This window comes from Anabrus simplex, chromosome 3, assembly GCF_040414725.1.
Source record: "Anabrus simplex isolate iqAnaSimp1 chromosome 3, ASM4041472v1, whole genome shotgun sequence".
In the NCBI taxonomy this organism is placed as follows: domain Eukaryota; kingdom Metazoa; phylum Arthropoda; class Insecta; order Orthoptera; family Tettigoniidae; genus Anabrus; species Anabrus simplex.
Genome location: NC_090267.1, coordinates 330,252,707 through 330,273,193, shown reverse-complemented (window position 1 = coordinate 330,273,193; position 20,487 = coordinate 330,252,707). Strand labels below are relative to the sequence as shown.

Below are 20,487 nucleotides of genomic sequence, written 5' to 3'. Positions count from 1 at the left end.
TTATAAGATCATTTCTTCTGCACAGATCTAATAGTTGTTCTCCTTCAGGATTCCTTTGTCCAAATCCATGTGGACCAATGATGTTCTCGTACCCAAGTCTGTCTACCCCAACTTGCGCATTTAGATCTCCAATAATAATAACATTTTCCTCATTGACTGTACCTTCCAGGTCTTGCCGAAATTTCTCTTTGTCTTCCTCACTGCAGCCTGTCTGTGGGGCATACACTTGTATGATGGTGTACTTAGTGTTCTCCAATTTCATGAATATTTTAATGATTCTATCACTTTTGCAGATAACTTCACCTGTAGCATCAGTCCCTTCGTTAATTAAGAATCCAACACCATTTTTCGCTACTTTCTCCTGTCCATTCCAGTATAATTTATAACCTCCACGAAGTGTCTTACTTCCAATCCCTTTCCATTTAGTCTCACTTAATCCCAATATTGATATTTTTCTTCTATCCATCATGTCTAGCAGTTCTTCTAACTTTCCAGTTAATGATAGAATGTTCATAGTTCCAATTCGGTATTTGGGTCTCTTTTTTATTTGGGGTTTCCTTTCAGAACATTGTATATCATCAGCCTTACGGTCATCATTTCTATTCTATTTCATTTCTATTTCATAAAGCTGCTGAATGGAGATACAGAAAACATAACAATGGATAGAGGAGAGCCAAGTCGAGGAACCACAACTGAACCACCAATTACATGGCTTGAGGTTGAAAATGCGCTTAAGAGCATGAAAAAAGGAAAGGCAGTGGGCATAGATGAACTAAGTGCAGATATGCTGAAAGCAGCGGGAATTCCAGGAATCCAATGGCTCTACAGACTGCTCAACAAGATATGGGAGGAAAATACTATTCTTGAGGACTGGAAGATGGGCATCATTATACCTCTGTTCAAGAAAGGAAGCCGACAAAAATGTACTAATTACCGTGGTATCACACTACTGTCTCATGTCCTGAAAATATTGGAAAAAATAATAGAGACCAGAATCAGAGATATTGTTGAACCAATTTTGGAAGAAGAGCAGTATGGTTTCAAACCAGGAAGGTCAACTACAGACCTTATATTTGCAATTAGGATGCTAATGGAAAAATACTGGGAGAAGAACAAGCCTTTATTTCTAATATTTCTGGACATTGAGAAAGCATACGATAGTGTACCAAGGGAAAGAATTTGGCAATGCATGAAAGAACTTCAAGTGCGAGACAGCCTCATAGACAAAGTGAAAATGTTGTATAGTGGGAACAGAAGCTGTATTCAAGTAGGATGTGGTTTGTTGGACTGGTTTGAAACAAAAAGAGGAGTGCAGCAGGGCAGCTCATTGTCACCACTTCTATTTATTATTGTAATGGATGTAGTAATGAAATCTATTAAAAGGAAAGAACATGGAGATATCAAAGCCTTCACATTTGCAGACGATGTTGCGATCTGGAGTGACTCAGAAGAGGAATTGGGAGAGAGAATACAAAGCTGGAATGAGGAGTTTAAGAAATATGGTTTAAACATCAGCAAGACCAAGACGGTGGTGATGAAAGTGTATGGGGAAGGAGCAGAACCAATAGTCATGTTAAATGAAGCTCAACTGGACAGCGTTCCAGTTTTCAAATACTTGGGTAGCATTATATCAAATGAAAACCTAGCAAAACATGAGGTGAACAATCGAATCAATAAGGCAACACAATTTTACCACCAGGTAAGACACCTGTTGTGGGATGAGCAAATACCCATGAAAACAAAAATGACATTATACAAGTCCTATTATACACCAATTCTTACATACAGTCTCGAAACCACAACACTGACCAATAGAGATAATTCCAAACTTCAGGCAGCTGAAATGAAATTCCTACGCACTATGATCCAGAAAACCAGGAAAGACAAGATTAGGAATGAGAAAATTAGAGAAGAAGTAGGAATATATGATTCTCTCCTCAATAAGATTTAGATATCAAGACTGAAGTGGTTTTGTCACATGAAGAGGATGCCAGTAAACAGAACTGCAAGGAAGGAATTTGACAGAAAGGTAGAAGGAAGACGACCCGTGGGAAGGCCACGAAGGAAATGGATAGATATTTAAGAGTGATGTACTGCTGAGAGGTCATGATTGGGACAAGTTGGTGGAGGAAGAATGGTACAAGGACAGGATGAGATGGAGGAGGCTCATATACCACACCCGGGAAACTGGAGATGGTTTAGGATGATGATGATGATTTTTCACAGACTGATTTGTTTATTTGGCCCTGAAAAGGGCCATTGGTATAGAACTGGGTTGATAGAGGCTAGGAAACATACAACAGGATTTCAGTTATCCACGTTGTTTAACGCAGCACCTGCTCGAACTGATGACCCCCGTGGTCGATACAGAACTGCGTGCGATGTTGTAAGGACCGTCTGGCCCATTGCAACATCTCTGGCGAAACAAATTGGCATGCCTCGGTGATGAGCTGTAGTTCATCTTGGAGAAACCACAGAAAGCATTGGCTGGTTAGATGGCCCTCAAAGAAATGGGGACCGATGAGGTGATCACTCATGATTCCACACCATACATTCACGCCCACCTGTACCTGAAAAGCTGTCTGTCACACCCAATGGGTATTATCCACACTCCAGTATTGCATATTATGGCAATTAACGGTTCCATTGTTGTAGAATCGTGCTTCATCTGTAAATAAGAGAGTCACTAGAAAAGCAGGATCAGTGTCCCCGTGCTGTAGGATCCATTGGCAGAACGCCACCCGGCATCGAAATCATGACTATCAAGCTCCTGGTGTAAGTGCAGATGGTACGGGTAAAATTGGTGGGTATGCAATATCCGCTTATCAGACACTCGGCTGATGTTCGTCTCCTGTGCAATGGCCCGAGATCTTGAATAGGCCATGTTTTTCCCAGCGATGCAGTATCCAGCAGGCGTCTTTCCACACTCCAAAATGTTATGCCCGTCGGTTTTAGTCTATCCAGTTAGCGTTCTTGGTACAGGTGTTGTTCCTGGTATGCATTCTGTCTAGCTCATCGCTGGAATAAATCTCAAGGCAGTGAATAAACTTTATGTTGTGAATTACTTCAAAGGAGGAGAGTTCGCACAGCTATATATTTACCTGCCATCACATGTTGTTATTGTTCCAATGGGGCATACTTTGCCCTACTTGTTTTGCGGGTTAATTCAAGGTACCCATAAGGAATTAATAGTGGTGCTCACGATTCCTGCTGTCTTCTAGTCCGTAAACACACATCTCATTATAATACCCCTGTTTAGGGAGAGGGAACAATGTCTTTCAGAATTGTAGTGAATGTGAAGGATGCATAAAACTGGATTACAAGAGGCTGGTGGACCACCCGGTATATTATTAGCAAGATAACTGTGCCTTGCAATGGTTTTCAACTGAAATTATCTTTCAAAGTTATAAATTTTGGAGAGTCCACTGTTGGCTGAGCCTGGAAAATACAACCTCAGTTCGTATGTCAAATAATTTTGGGGGAATTATTATTTATTTTCAGATCTAACACTCATTCACTCCCTCTACAGTTGAATTGGAATGTTTCAAAATCTGATATTATTTAACATCTAGGATGTTGAAGCGACCAACCTTGAAATTTAGACCGTGTACTTTGAGCAGTAATGGAGGAATGCTTTGTTCTATTGGTAGAATGTTTAAAAAATATTTCTTACTAGCTGTAGTATGTGCAAAGTTATGAATGGCAGCAGAAGAGACAAAGCTCATCACAATTAACAATAGTCCATTTAATGTTATTGTTGATCAATTTTATGTGCTTTCGATATTGTAGGCCTTCACATTTAGTTTTCTTCAAAGACTGTGATATTAGGGCATCTAATGTAAAGGAAGTCCTTCTTTCACGAGTCCCTTTTGTAATATTCCTCAAGCGATCGTTCCTTTATGATATTTTCTCATTTTTTCTAATCATCTTCACAATTTGATATGGACCAATAACCTTAAGACAGTCATAACATAACCATCACCAGTTAACACGATTGAAGAATATTTCCATGTTAGCAATGCTTGGCATTGATATGTGTGATATAGATATTGATTCCCGTAGGGAATCTGAAATATTTGTCCCGAATGAGTAAATTTATAATACCAATATATTCCAGCTAACTCATTCCTGGTTGCCAGCGTTTCGCCCTCGTGTGCTAGGTTGGGCTCGTCAGTTGGTACCTAGCACAACTACCAAGATGCATGGCTAGTGCATACCGTGGAGGCCATTGCATAGGCTACTTGAAGCCACCAGCAGTGCCAATGCACTATGAGAGACCTCGTCTCACTACCAAAAAAAAGATGCCTGCTTGGCCATCAGATGATATTGATTCCCATAGGGAATCTGAAATATTTGTCCTGAATGAGTAAATTTAAAATACCAATATAAATGGTCCGTTATTGGACATTATAAATTTTCCAGCTGCACTAGCCATGCATCTTGGTAGGTGTGCTAGGTACCAACTGACGAGCCCAACCTAGCACATGAGGGCTAAACGCTGGCAACCAGGAATGAGTTAGCTGGAAAATTTATAATGTCCAATAACGAATTTACTCATTCGGGACAAACATTTCATATTCCCTATGGGAATCAATATCTATATCATCTGATGGCCAAGCAGTCATCTTTTTTTTGGTAGTGAGACAAGGTCTCTCATAGTGCATTGGCACTGCCGGTGGCTTCAAGTAGCCTACGCAGTGGCCTCCACGGTATGCACTAGCCATGCGTCTTGGTAGGTGTGCTAGGTACCAACTGACGAGCCCAACCTAGCACACGAGGGCGAAACGCTGGCAACCAGGAATGAGTTAGCTGGAAAATTTATAATGTCCAATAACGGACCATTTATATTGGTATTATTGATATGTGTAGCGGGTTAATTTGGAAACATTAAATACAATTTAAGAATAGTAAAAAAAAAAAATCATCTCGTAAAATCAAAATTAAACAAGGTAAAATACACGGAAACTAATGGCAGGATGGGGAAGGCAGAAGGAACGCTACAATGTTGTGAAATCGAAGGACTTTTGTGGCCAAAACTTCAAACAAGAATAATTTAGTTATATCTACTTATCCTAAAGATTTATTATAAACACAGATCAAAGTAAAAGGTGAACACTTTAATTAACATAAAATACCCAAATAGGAAAGCAAACACTGAAGTTGTAGTATAAACAGAATAATGAACTTTTAACATAAAATAAAAGGTGAACACTTTAATTAACATAAAATACTAAATAGAAAAAGGAAACTCCGAAGTAATTAAGTTGCAGTCCTATAATCTTGTCGGTACTAAAACTTCAAGTGAAAATACCCTTAATGTGAAGCGACCACCTTCACCAAAAATACAGGTCAAAAGAAAATAAAAGGAAACAGAACTACTGAGGCCAAGTTTAATGACAAATTAATTTTAGGTTACGAAAATGTTATAAAAGACTTGCCTCATAGCAAAGTGGACATGGATGTAAAGCCTTCTTTACACCATCAGAAATTCACATTTGTTTACTTGCAGAAGAATCCACAGGAAAACTCCTGTGACAAATTAAGAAGGGTGAAATGAAATAAAGTTAAGTTACATTAGGAAATTAAGATGTGCTTACCCCAAGAGAAGCCAGAGCTTCCTTGGAGTGCAGAGCTCCTGGACAAGCCGTCTGCTCTACATGATGCCAAGCCAAAGACAGAAATCCAACCACCCTGCAACGCGCTTCCCGAAGGTAGCTCGTGCTGGATTGTGCAACCGGAAATGCCACAGCAAAATTAATGACCAATGAGCGCACAGGAGTTTTCTTCTGATTAATCTAACCCAATCAAATTTAAACATTTTTATTTGATGCTTCTTGTCTTGTCCTTGGAAAGATCTCGAATGTGCAAATCCCAGAAAATCGGTTCATGCGGTACAGCATGTACCAAAATGTTTGACAATAAATTTATAAATACAAAGTATGTTAAAAGTGTTATTTTTTTTAATATCCACCTATTCAATACAAAGAGATCCTTTTTAGAAATTAAATATAATTATAAAATATTAAGGGACATGTTTCGCCCATATTAAGGGCATCATCAGCCTCAAATAAAACCTGCTGGGGGTAGAGCAATAAACAGCTCAATCTTTATAATGAAACAGAAATGTGTTTCCTTGAATACTCCTGTTAGAGGATAAGAAAAAGTAAAGCTGATAGACTGTTAAAGATGTTAATTTCGTATGTTAAGATAAGACAACAATCTTCTTAAGTGGCTGTTCAGCTGCCTATAGTCTTATTTAATGGCTGAAGGAGTGAAAGTCAAATGTGTTACGATAAGATAACAGTCTTCTTTAAGTAGTTTGGGCGCATCGACTCAACGCTCCGGAAAGTATAATCGTGTGAACTTATGACATGCATCTTGATACTATGATTTTAACCAAGGACATTCTAATATTTTTTAAGTTTAGACAAAACATACATTGATATCCTCTTTTTATGACTTGTAAGAACAATCAGGATCCTGATTTTTCACCATACAGGTTTGAGTTTGAGGCTGATGATGCCCTTAATATGGGCGAAACATGTCCCTTAACGTTTTATAATAATACTTAATTTCTAAAAATGATCTCTTTGTATTGAATAGGTGGATATTAAAAAAAAAAACACTTGTAACATACTTTGTATTTACGTACATTTCAATATGGACCTAACATGAGAATTATGACGTGTAATAAATTGTATATAATTTTAAATGATAAAGACTTTACTTGAAGAAGTCTAAGTATATAAACTCTTGCAGCACACGTCACAATATGGACTGAGCAACAAAAATGTGAATTCATGAATTCTATTATTATAGTCAGAACGGTAAAACTGTATAAGACAAATGATAGGAAATTACATTCTCTATACCTTACATTATATAGTACTTTTCGATAGGAGCAATAACATAGGTATTCTAAAATTCAACTTTAGGCACTTTTCCCTAAATTAATATTTATCCAGTGTGAATAAAATGATTTATAGCCTAAACTGTAGTGCACCCTTTAAACAACAAGCAACACACCAATTTTCATTAAATTCTGTTTGCTCATTTTCTTGTGGTTCAGCACTGATATGGACTTAGCCATGAATTCATGAATGTTATGATAGCCGGTATGGTAAAAATGTTGAAGACTCATAATTGAACGAATCTGAACAGACTTGAATCAGACTCATTGCTGCTGAGTTGAAATGGGTGATATTGGAACAGTGAGCAGTTAAGAGTCAACTCATGCTTGAAACTTGATAGCAGGCTCATTATACCAGTCCACTCAGTTGTTCAGTCATTTAGTGGGTGCTCAAACTGTGAGTTGTTGCTGTATTTCTGCTTCATGCATGTTTCTTGTGTGTGTTATATGCAGTGGCTGTACAAGGAACGTATTTGGAGAACCAATGCTTATGGCAAGAGTGTACCACGAGTCTGTCACTTGAATTTCTGAGTATCCTAGCCGCTCAATCTGTCCAGACTTATTTGTGTTGATTGTGATCACACAACATGGGCAATTGGATAGATTCATTTGTTCAGTGAAGCTGAGCAGCTTTTAGAGTTTGGACCTTCCAAACACTCACTGAAGACAGTGCTTGAGCAGGGAGCTCTGAACAAGTCTAGACTGAGATAGATAGATAGATAGATAGATAATGCCTTTATTGGTGGCGAAGTTAGGGCTCAAGGCCCTCTCTTACACTTAACCACTAGATGAGTATACATATACATAACTTATAATTTCGAATACAAATAAAACAAATAATACTAATAGCAATAATAATAATAATAATAATAATAATAATGAAAGAATCCTTAATTTTAAAATACACAAAATAACGTACACTTAAATTATTTAACTGCAGTAATCCATTCATTCATCCCATTCATTCCTTCATTCACTCAACAATTATCCAGCAAGTCAGCAGGATCTACCCAGCAAATGCTCCCGGCAAGCCACTTTAAACTTGCGATGAGAAGGATTTTCTCTAATGTTCGCAGGTAGCGAATTCCATGACCTAGACACAGAGATTATGAAGGAGCGGTTGTACACAGCAGTACAGTTTATAGGTATGGCAAGAGAGGAACCAGATCTTGTATTGTGTTCATGATAGGACGAGAGGTAAGAAAAAGATGAAGACAGATAGTCAGGAGTATTAGTGGAAAGAACTTTGTGCAGAAGCGATAGCATGTGAAGTTCACGGCGCTGGTGCACTCGAAGCCACGACAGCTCCTTATAATAAGGTGATATATGAGCATCATATCGCAGATTAAAGATATATCTTATGCAGCTGTTCAGGCTCCAGTCCAGTTTCTTGTTACTGTCCCAGGTTATTCCAGTCAACACAGTGTCACAGTAGTCAAATATAGGTAGTATAAGAGAGCGAATTATTTGTACTTTAAGTCGAACAGAGAATATATTAGTGAACCGTTTCAGGGGATATAAGCTTTTATGTACTTTATTGCATGTGCTTATCACCTGTTGAGTCCAGTTTAGAGTCTCAGTCATGATAATTCCTAAGTTGGTCACTGAAGTAGAGTAGGGTATGATTTTATTGTTTAAAATTATTGGGGGGATGTTCTGTTGCTTGAGGGAATAAAGGTTTTTACTGGTACCGATAATAATAACTTGAGTCTTATTTGGATTCATTAATAAACTGTTTTTATTTGCACAGTCACTAAGATGTTGAAGGTCAGAATTTATTTTAGTAATTGCAGTATCAATATCACTCGGTTTTGAAAGATAGTAAATCTGTATATCATCCGCGTACACTTGCAATTTGCAGAATTTAAGAGCTTTTGATATATCATTCATTTGGATGATAAATAGCAGTGGTCCAAGAACCGACCCCTGAGGGACGCCGAGGGTCTTCCTTTGCCATCCTGAACTCAAATTTCCAACTGTTACACGTTGCCGGCGATTTTCAAGATAAGATAAAAAGAAACGAAGTGATACACTGTTAAAATTTAGCTCTCGAAGTTTCTGCAGTAGTAACTGAGGATTAACAGTGTCGAAGGCACTACTGAGATCTAATAATGTCAATACAGTCACGTCCCGTTGGTCCATTGCACGTCTGATATCATCTGTCACTCGTAGTAAAGCTGTTGCAGTGCTATGTCCTTTCCTGAAGCCGGATTGAAAGGGATTCAAGAGGGAATGCTTGGTAAGGTATTCAGTAACTTGTGTATGAACTAGACGTTCAAGCACCTTGGATAAGGGTGGTAGAATGGATACTGGACGATAATCTGAAGGAGAATCCAACTTGGAGCTCTTCGGGATGGGTCTAATTAGTGCATCTTTCCAAACATCTGGGAAAACTCTGTTTGTCAGGCAGTAGTTAAATATATGAGTTAGTATTGGCAGAACAGCTCCTAAAATATCCTTAATAAGCGATATAGGAATGTCATCATTACCTGTGGCATTAGATGTTATAGCGTATATCACACGGTTAACTTCATTCGAGCTGACATTTCTAAAAGAGAATTGCTCATACACAGGCTGCTCTTGTAACAAGGGTAGTGAATTTTCTGGGAAGTATCTTGTAAATGAGTTTGAGCAAGTCTAAATGTCATTTTGCACAGCTCCAATTCGGAGACAAGCTTCTTTTCGTGTTGTCTGGTTTTCGAGAAACAATCCTATTTCTTCATGGAGCTCATAAACCCTTTTTAAAACTTTCTGTCTCGACAACCAGTGTACCTCTGTGTGGTACAAAAGACCATTATATTCGGCACCAACTTCATTGCACAAAACTTTGAATAATCTGGAATTCGTAGCGCTGCCACAGATATGATTCACAATTTTACTACGTCTCTCAATGTGCTTAGAGTAAATCTGAAGGAATCATCTTAACGGCCAAAGCATAATGATGTATCATGCAGTGAGAAGATAAAACTTGAGGAGCCACTTGTTTCATGAGTGCTTGACATCCAGAATACCATCATGCCCAAATGCCAACTAGCTTTGACCGGTCCAGTCCTTTTTTCTCAATAAACAATTTTAGCGTTTTGAATACATCTTTGCCATGAGTAGTGGTGGGCAAAGACTCGTAGAACAAGTATTCCTCTTTTGCACGGTCATCTTTAATGCACCGACTAAATACCAGTAATTGCAAACGCGAAGCTATATTGGTTGACTCATCCAATTACAGCAAAAACATAGTAATTTCTTTAATTTCAGAATTAACGATTACCAAAATGTTGTTGCTCATCACTAAAATACGACTTTGAACTGTTGTATTGGAGAAAGATATTTGATTAATCTTAGCAATGTGTTGCTCACCAATAAAGAGCGACACTGCATCACACAAACAAGGTTTGATGAGTTCCTCTCCTATAGTGTGCGGATTATTGTTCTTAACAATGCGATAAGCAATTTGATACAAAGCTTAAAGAATGACTCGGTTGCCTTTTATATGTTTCCTATGGAATCCAATTTTGAAGACTTCAGAACACTCTTTTCTCTTTAAAAAAAAAACAACTCAATGTATTTACCTGAGAACTCCTCGTAAACTTTCTTGAAATGTTCTTTCAATTTGCTCAGTTAAGAACTTTATTACATATAACACACTGAGGCTTTTCTATAGTCCTGTCAACAAGATTCGTCAAATCCCATTGTAGAAATGCTTCTTTATACAAGTGCATTTTTCTGGATGTAGAAGCTATCTCACTTAATACAATCGTTAAACACTGTTATGAAATGAACGGACAATACAAAAATTCATGAACTACTTACTACTGGCTAATGACTTTTATTCTATCATTCACTATGTGTCCGCCTCCGTAGCGTAATGGTTAGTGTTATTAGCTGCCGTCCTCGGGGGCCCGGGTTCAATTCCCAGTACTGTCAGAAATTTAAGAATGGCAGGAGGATTGATATGTGGTTAAAATGGTACATGCAGCTCACCTCCAATGGGGGTGTGCCTGAAAAGAGCTGCACCACCTCGGAATGAGGACACGAGTTTGCATTCACAATGTTGCATGAAAATAACCTCTCATGATGCAAAATAATTGGTTTATTAATAACATTATTGAAAAAAACACATCAAAAGAAGTGAAAATTATTATTGTTGCACTTACCTACAAATAATACATAGATATCTTTTAGAACAGGGTGTAGGATCATTTAGAACAGTGTGTACACTTGTACAGCTTGATACTAAGTACAATGCAAAACAAATGAAACGTGCAAGTTAGTGCTTGGGTAAATTGAAACGGAGTCATCCTTGTCCATCTCCGTGCACCCTCGTCCCTGTCTGCATGCGGGAAAGTGGGCACGGTGATAGAACACGGTCAGAGGCTACCTACCTACACACATCACCCCGCTTTTTATTAGTGTAGGTCTACATGCAGCATGAGAGAGCGCAAGCTATGTGGCGCTGATCTGTCATTCTATTATCCACATACCAAAAATTACCATAAATATTACCAATGCAGAATAGCTGTTTTACCCCCGCAGGGGTAATTACCCCCAAGTTCGGAACCCATGGGCTAGATAAACTACTGATAGGGAATCTGTCACCTGGGCAACAGCCCTAAATGCAGAGCATTGCTTGATTGATTAAGTATTTCTTTATCAGGTTTAACTCTGCTATCATATTTCTCCCTGTGGGTGAGGGCAGTAGAATAATACCCACGGTGTCCCCTGCCTGTCGTAAGAGGCTACTAAAAGCGGCCCCAGGGGCTCTGAACTTGGGAGCGTGGGTTGGCGACTACGGGGCCCTCAGCTGAGTCCTGACATTGCTTCCATTTACTTGTGCCACGCTCCTCACTTTCATCTATCCTATCCGACCACCCGTGGTCAACTCATTTCTGACCCTGACGGTATTAGAGCACTCGAGGCCTAGGGAGTCCTTCATTTTCATGCCCTTCGTGGTCCTTGTCTTCCTATGGTCGATACCCTCATTTTTCGAGTGCCGGATCCCTTCCATTCTTTTCTCTCTGATTAGTGTTGTATACAGAATGGTTGCCTTGTACTTCCTCTTAAAACAATAATCACCACCACCACCACTCTACTATCATATGTTTTCTTTTTCCAGGTAGTTTCTAAATTTCTTTATACATTAGTTTTGATAGACTGAAGAACCTAACAGTTATAAATTAATAAATTCTCTTGAAACTATGCCAGAGACTTGAACTAAAGAATATACAACTACAAATATAAAAATATACAAATCGTCTGACTTTTTGAGTGTATGCCAACGGTCAAATATTTTAATATGAAGAGCAGCAAGAATCACCAACAATGCATTCTTGTCAGTGAAATACTGTATATTCTCTTGAAGTCTTATTCTTATCTTTAACTAAATTTACAATGCCAAGGTATTGTATTGTTTATTTAAAGAAATTGTTCCTTCTTGATATGTGCAATGGACCTTAAAGTGCTATACGAAATATCATGTCTAGTACCAACATGAATATAAGTGTAGAAACTGCTGAAGGTACAGCTCCATATAATAACCTAGGTATAGATATCCTACCAACAAAACTACAGATATTTAAACAAAACAGACAAAAATGGAATATTATTTTCTATTTCCCCTAACCCACATACAAAAGAAAGTAAAACTAACCTATGTAACTTACAGTATGTAATCTACCAAACATCAAAAGAACTACTCAACATTAAATTTAAAAAAATAAACACTAATTTTGATTACTTCCTACAAACGCCAAACACAAATTATTTATTCCACTAACTAGATCACTCACATACCACATTTTTCTATTATGCTATGTAAGAACTACCTTTTCACTACTAAAAGACAGAGCACCATCAACTGCTGACCATTCACTAGCACATCCAACACTGGATTCCACTATGTATGTTTGGTTCAGTGCGTTCATTGTAGTGAGTCATCCTCTGTATTGGTCAGAGCAACATTTTTGTCTGCATATTGGAATTCGATAACTGATGTTGAGGATACTTTAGTCTTAGCTCACAATCTACTATGATTAAATAATTAAATAATACACTCAGAATAATTTCCAAAAGCCTGAGGTTGAATCACTTAATCTCAGCCACCCAAGTTTATTACAGATAAAGATTAGGAAACTTGGTTATGAAATTGTTTATACTGGTAATCTAAATTGCTGGTTGGAGTAATGATATTTCTATGACAGATCAAGAAGTAATCATGCACAGAAATTTAACTTAAAATCAGGCACTGACTAAATCTCAGTAACATTCTCACTTGCTAAGAATTACACCAAGTTCCACCCAGTTCTGGTTCTTTTCCCTGTGATTACAACCACTGCAAAACTTGCTTGTATACCCAGCACCACTTACACCAGCAGCATCACCAACAAGACTGACCTCATACAAGGTCATCATAGCTGTACTTCATCTAACATCATCTATCAGCCTCAATGCCGACTCTGCACAGTTTACTACTGTGGCTTAATTAGCAACAATGTCTGACTCCTTGGCTAAATGGTTAGCGTGCTGGCCTTTGGTCACAGGGGTCCCGGTTTCGATTCCCGGCAAGGTCGGGAATTTTAACCATCATTGGTAAATTTCTCTGGCATGGGGACTGGGTGTATGTGTCGTCTTCATCATCATTTTATCCTCATCGCGATGCGCAGGTCACCTACGGGAGTCAAATCAAAAGATCTGCTCCTGGCGAGCCGAACATGTTTTTGGACACTCCCGGCACTAAAAGCCATATGCCATTTCATTTCATTAGCAAAAATATATCCAAACAAAGATGTGTCCACTGCAGTTCCTGCAAAAACTGTAACATGGATTTTCCTTTCCCTATTCATACCTGACTCCATAAAATCACATTTGATTATTGTTTCACAGTTAAAGTCTTTAAACATTTACTCCCATCTTCCCAACCTCTTGCCTTAGTTGAAAATCAACTGGTGCTCAAATCTAAGGAAGCATCCAGCCTTAATATACATCAGATAACCACTCTCGTTTTCCACCCATCTCCTAGACAACAGCATCTATTTATCAACAACGATCACCACTGTTCTTACTCTATCCTCTACTGATGAAACCTGCAAACAAAAATTTTGGATCCTTGTCTTTCTTTTATGTGTACTCTATTAATGCATGCCTACACTGTAAGTCTCTGTCTCTCCTGCTTGATAGATAAAGTGAAATTCTAAGAGAACATTGAAAAATGAATAATTGCAGCATCACAGCATATATGTCAAATGGAAGGAAAATATGCCTGATATTAGTTAACAGTATAAATATTTATTAAAATTGCCCTTGTCATGTATAAAGGTTGTTGAAATGAAATTCAAACTAGTGTCTAGAAACAGACATTTCATATATTGGATATCATACACTATATCAGAGGAAGACAGTTTCAGATGGTATGACATATTGGAACAAAGAGCAAGCCTGTCAGTTCGTGCAGTGTCAGCTGAGAAATATAATGTTGCCTAGACAAGTGGCACTGTGAGTATGGAACAGGAGAGTTTAATCAGCTATAACTCTGTCAATGACAATAACATACGTGCTCCTGATATTAGACTCTCTGAAGAATATATGCAAATTCTACAAAATTTTCTTCACCAGTTTGAGTCGAGGTAACATGAAATGCAGAATGTTTCGGCTCTTTGCAACCCTCTATCAGTAGATGTCAACAAGGTTCCTACCAGGTACCAAATGGATCTGTTTAATTTACACTGTGATGATTTGTTGAAGGACAAATACAAACACATGAAGGACTTGGCTGATTTTTACAAGGATGTCCCCCAAACTTGAGGTTGTATGCCTTTGCTGCATAATATTATGTATGTTCAGTTCGACATATGTGTGCGAATAATTATTTTCTGTTATAAAACTTGCCGATTCCAAATCCCTAAGTACATGCAGTGTTCAATTATAAATTGCCCAGACATTACGTCCCAACACTGACATACTAATTAAAGAAAACCAAAACAGAAAATGCAGGAAAATGTCCATGTAATTGTTCTGTATGGCTCTTTTAAATTGCAGAGAAAATTATACAATGTTCTGTTCCTTTTATGTTATAACATGACTGTCCTTCACATAAACTAGAACCTTATATATTTTCTCATAAAATAGAGCTAAAATTTGTTTATAATCTGTGACTAATGGTGTAATTCAAAGAGTCAGCATTAACATTACAATATCAAAGATGTCAGAGGATGTTTGCCTAGTTGTACTTCCTCTTAAAATAATAATCACCACCACCACCATCCAAGATGTTAGTTCTGTTATTAACACCAGATCTGTTTTCTGTTTCTCCTTCATCACTGTATCCCACATGCCTCGAACCTTCCCCTGCGCCTGCAAGAAAGCAGTGCAAAGCGTGAAGACATTGCACGGCTTAACTCGTCTTTACTGCGAGCATGTACAGTGGAGTGAAGTGACATCACTGCTGTGCTTCCTGTCCTCCACTGCTCTTTATAATTTTTTGCTAGTGGCTTTATGTCGCACCGACACAGATAGGTCTTATGGCAATGATGGGATAGGAAAAACCTAGGAGTTGGAAGAAAGCGGCTGTGGCCTTAATTAAGGTACAGCCCCAGCATTTGCTTGGTGTGAAAATGGGAAACCACAGAAAACCATCTTCAGGGCTGCCGACAGTGGGATTCGAACCCACTATCTCCCGGATGCAAGATCACAGCCGCGCACCTCTAACCGCAAGGCCAACTCGCCCGGTCTCTTTATCATTACAGTACTACAACACACTGACGACTATTTGAGAGTATCTACAGATAATAACCCCCCCACTGTTCAGGCACCTGTCCCAATGTTGAGCAATTTTCTATACCCTCCACAGCAAAGAATGCTGGTTGTTAGTTGAACCAGTCTTCCACAGTACCAGGAAATGCTTATTCTTCAGGGCTTGCTTGCACATACCAAAGACGTGACTATCACAAGGCGAGAGATCTTGGCTGCAAGGCAAGTGATCCATAAGACCAGTGTCAACTGTCCATTGTTGCATTGGCAGCATATTGATGTGCATTACCATGGAACACAAGCACACTTTGTACCAGTTTTCTTAGTCTAAAGCACCAACTTTGCTCAAGAATTGAATCACACCTATTGTACACAAATGTTCTTCAACTTTTTCATCTACTTAGGGGATGCATGTCTCAGGCTGACCACATTAGGAGCTGTTGTTACACACACCAAACCATGCATTGTTGCCAACTCTTGGCTATCCTGTTCGTTATTTGCAGTGTTGCCAACTTTGTCTGTATTATTCACTTGAACAATCCTTGAACAATTATGGTGCATAATTCACTAACAGCTCACACACATACCAGGAGTAGCAATCTGATCTACTGTAATGAAATATAAAAATATTATGTTCAATGTTACATACAAAATTATAATCCTTGTCCAATTCTTCTCATCCAAAACAGGAGTTGTTAATCTGACAGCACTTAGGTAGGTGACCTTCCCAGATTTCTGGTGCATTAACAGAATTTCGTTCCCATTTTTTCCCAACAACAAGGCAAAATAATCACCCAGTCCTGTGAAAGAAAGGCAATTGAGAATATCAACAGAGCTTGGTTCACTTACATGACATATTATACCCATGAGACTATCAAGTTACTGTAGTAATTAACCGTATCTCCCTCTCCCATCCAATACAGTTACTTTCCAGTGAACCAATAATCAGACAGACAGACATGATCTTCCTCCGGAAATCCATTCCCTCATCTATAGATATTGATCCCTTTCAACATCTATCACTTGTTTATTGCTCCTTCCAGAGAGGAAAAATTACCCTTTTGCCACCTTTTTCCCATAACACTGTCTTCCAGAAGGATTTTGATTGGTGTTTCATAAAGGTATGGAACTCACTGTCAGGAGATACCAAGAACTTGCCTCTTCCAAAAGTTAAGTTGTACATTTAAAGGAACTGTTGCATGTATGTGTACATGGGGAGAATGAGTGAATAGCAGACTGGTAGAGCAAAAGGAAGTGAGGGAATGAGTGAATGACAGACTGGTAGAATAAAAGGAGATATGTGACCAAATGGGTTTAGAGCTGGCACAAGTACTTTGTCTGCTTTATCACATCTTACTTAGTTAGTCGTAAATGCTCTTGATAATGATGAAGGGTGATAGGTCTATTTCTAGATCTTTTAATGGCATTTGATACAGTTGATCATAAAATATTATTGCATAAAATATATCAGATTGGGATTAGAGGAATTGTTAATGACTGGTTTAGATCATCCCAGTTTGTTGAAATTTCACATAACAAGGTTTATCACTCTCACATGAAAAACATAGACTTACATGTACTGCAGGATAGTATTTTTGGACCTTTTCTTTTCTTAAGCTACGTGAATGACCTTCCTCACAATATTCAAGTAAAAACTGTAGTTCTGTATGCTGATGACACAAAAATGATTGTTAATAATCCTGTTCCTGCAGCTGCAGAAATTACATCAAATGCAGTCCTGTCTTGATTAGATTCATGGTTAAGTAAAAACAGACAATGAATTTCAAAAAGGCTCAATTCATGGAATTCAAGGCTTCAAACTATCATGACAAAACTGCTAAAAATTAGAACCTTACATTAAATGAAAATGCAATTGAAAAGACTCTGACCACAACATTTTTAGGTGTCCATGTAGATGAAAAGTTAAGATGCCATATTGCCACATTTAAAAAATACCGTAGGGAAATCTCTAAGTTCTGTTAGCTTTACATTAAGGATTCTGTCTAACAGTTAGTAAAGAACTACCACCGGTCTTCTGGCTCCATGGCTAAATGGTTAGCATGCTGGCCTTTGGTCACATGGGTCCTGGGTTCAATTCCCAGCAGGGTCGGGAATTTTAACCTTAACTGGTTAATTTCGCTGGCCCGAGGGCTGGGTGTATGTGTTGTCTTCATCATCATCAAGGCTTGCAGGTCACCTATGGGAGTCAAATCAAAAGACCTGGTCCTGGCGAGCCGAACATGTCTTTGGACACTCCCGGCACTAAAAGCCATACGCCATTTCATTTTTACCACCGGTTCTCGACCAAGTACAGTTATATCATTAATATTCATAAGGTCAACGCCAAGGCCATTTTGACCCCGGAAACAGAAGTTCCGTTAAGGTCATTGACCTTGGAGATGACATCATCAGTACTGGTACTTGTGTCAGACCGGCCTGTTACAGGGGGGTGGGGGGTCACTGGCTTTAGGAGGAGGGTGTTGACCCCCTGGATGAGGCTAAGACAACCTCATCCCTCTCCTAAGACTGGACCAGTCTACTTAAAACCTGTCACAGGGATTATTGGCTTTAGGGGATGGGTGAAGTTAAGACCACCCTACCCCTCTCCTAAGATAAGTGAGCATTCAGCAGTTCTCCTCTGGAGAACTGCTGAATGCTACAGTTAACAGTTTACAATGAACTGAACTCGTTCACTCTTTTATATACCCGCTGTTATGGTGGGGATATGTTGGAAGAGGTGGCGATTATATAGTGGGGGGGGGAGTCTGGTGGTGGAATGATTTGGTTATTTATATTAACAATAGACACCAGCAGTATGCAGTGTATTTATGCAGTGAGGTTCTTGTCTACTGTTACCGTCTCATACCTCTGTGTTACCTCTATGGGGCAACACTGGTTGGGGGGTGGGGGGGAAGGCAGGAGTTCTGTATAGTTGTTCATGAGAAGGGAGGTTAGATTTAAGCAGTTGGCAACCCTTAGGGTCAGGCAGTGTAGCTGTTAGATTAAATTCGAGACATGGAGGTTTAGGACCCCGTTGTAGAGAAAATCCTCGGAGTTCGGGGGCTGTGTAGCTAACAGTCATCAACTCCTTGCTTGGTGAAAAGTATAGGCGCTGTGCTTTCTCTCAAATATGGGGCCTGTACCCAGCCTGCATAAGTGTCTGCAGATTACCTGGTGTTATGTGTTCAGCATGACAAAACCTCTTTACCCTATTATGAAGAGAGGGCAGGGTTTGGAGTCTCTGTCTACACCTTGCAAACCTAATAAATACTGTTGGAGTTGGAAGTGAACAAGAGCTAACCAGAGGAGGGATGAGGGGTCCAGGAGAAGTGAGTGAGTAAGTAAGAAAGAGCAAAGTTAAGCTCAGTTAAGGATCCTGTGGTCACCAACGCACACTCTCAAAATGATAGTCCCTGGAACTCATCTCAGTTGCTTGTTACGACAGAATGGGGATACTAGTTTTACTGCCTGGGAGCCTGCAGACTACAAGGTGACTTGTGCATGTCGAATCTTCTCAGCTGTTAATCAGGACATCAAGGATTGACACACATTCGCTTTTTCCTATCCAGTGATTAGATCTACGTGAGGTTGTTGGTTTTATGATGACACAGCATGGTCCACCTGAAATTTGGAGGTAGAACATTAGTAACAGTGAATCAGGAGGTCTGAGGTGGCTTGCTCCTTTACAACCAAAAACAAATGCAAGGTCTGCTGTACAGAGTAAGGGAGTTGTGATGTGTTGATGAATTCTACCTATTATTTGGGAACATGGAGTCTTACGACTTTCAGAGTTTGCTGGCTGTGTACCTGTTACCTTATATTCGGGAGATGGTAAGTCGACAACTCTTGCTTGGTGGCTAGCCCAGGCTGTTGTGCTTTAACCTGGGTATAATGCAACAGGGTATGTGCAGGTCTGCTCACCCAAACAAGTGACCGCTTCCCAGCCTGCATCTCATGAAACAACGTGTGGTCAGCATAATGACTTTTTTTTAAACTGTTATTCTGTTGGTAATAGAGATTTGTCAGTTTCTTGAGCTCTATTGCATAAATCCACTTCCTACCTGCAATTCAACGGTTTTGACCCCAGTTTCAAGAACTATGAAAATGAAACTGGTTCACAGGCCTGCTTGAATTCTGGAAGTGAGGGAACTAAGGCTCGTTAGGAACAGGAGAGCAGGAGGTGTAAGATGGCTTGGTCACTCACTTCCAGTTGTATGGTCAAACCGTATGACTCCTATACACATTCTGCTGCACTGATACATGCTTGTAGTGGCCTTGAGCTGTGTGTTTGCATAAATTTGGTTCATACCTGATATTCTTTCCAAAACAACTTAAATTACTGATGTATTCTTATTTTCTGATTCTTTCCTTGTTTATGATTTTTCTTTTCTATTCACTATTTAAGGGCTCAGCCGCGAATTGAACCTGGGGCCCTTTGAACCAAAGGCCAACATGCTAACTAAATAACCATGGAGCCAGACACTTTGAATCCTGTCTGTATCACTCCAAGAGTTATGCAGTTTTTATGGTTGAATGTTATTTTTGACGCCAGAATTTAAACAATAATAATTCATTTTTTAAAGACAAATCTGTTGGTTTATTGAAGGAGAACAAAATAGAAAAAGTATTTTACGAGAGATACATTTGTAGATAAAAATTTCATTGTTCCGTATTGAAAAGTATCACAGTTAAATTGAAATAATAAATATGGTAGTCCAACCTATTCAATACAAGTAAATAAGAGATGTAGAGATTACATTCTTATTTAATTAAAAGTGGAAACGGTACCGGTTTCGAGCCCAGTCTGGGTCATCATCAGCCGATTATAACTGAATTTT

The 20,487-nt window shown here is 38.9% G+C and overlaps 1 protein-coding gene across 1 annotated transcript in view; it reads right to left on the bottom strand.

The window, feature by feature from the left end:
• LOC136866796 (uncharacterized) overlaps window positions 1-20,487 on the bottom strand; it is a 382,310-nt gene that overhangs the window by 50,515 nt on the left and 311,308 nt on the right. Inside the window, exons 22-23 of the mRNA XM_068226847.1 lie at window positions 16,299-16,449; window positions 16,050-16,190 (exon numbers count right to left, since the gene is read on the bottom strand). Coding sequence (XP_068082948.1) covers window positions 16,050-16,190; window positions 16,299-16,449 — 292 coding nt within the window. The remainder of the gene's footprint in view (window positions 1-16,049; window positions 16,191-16,298; window positions 16,450-20,487) is intronic.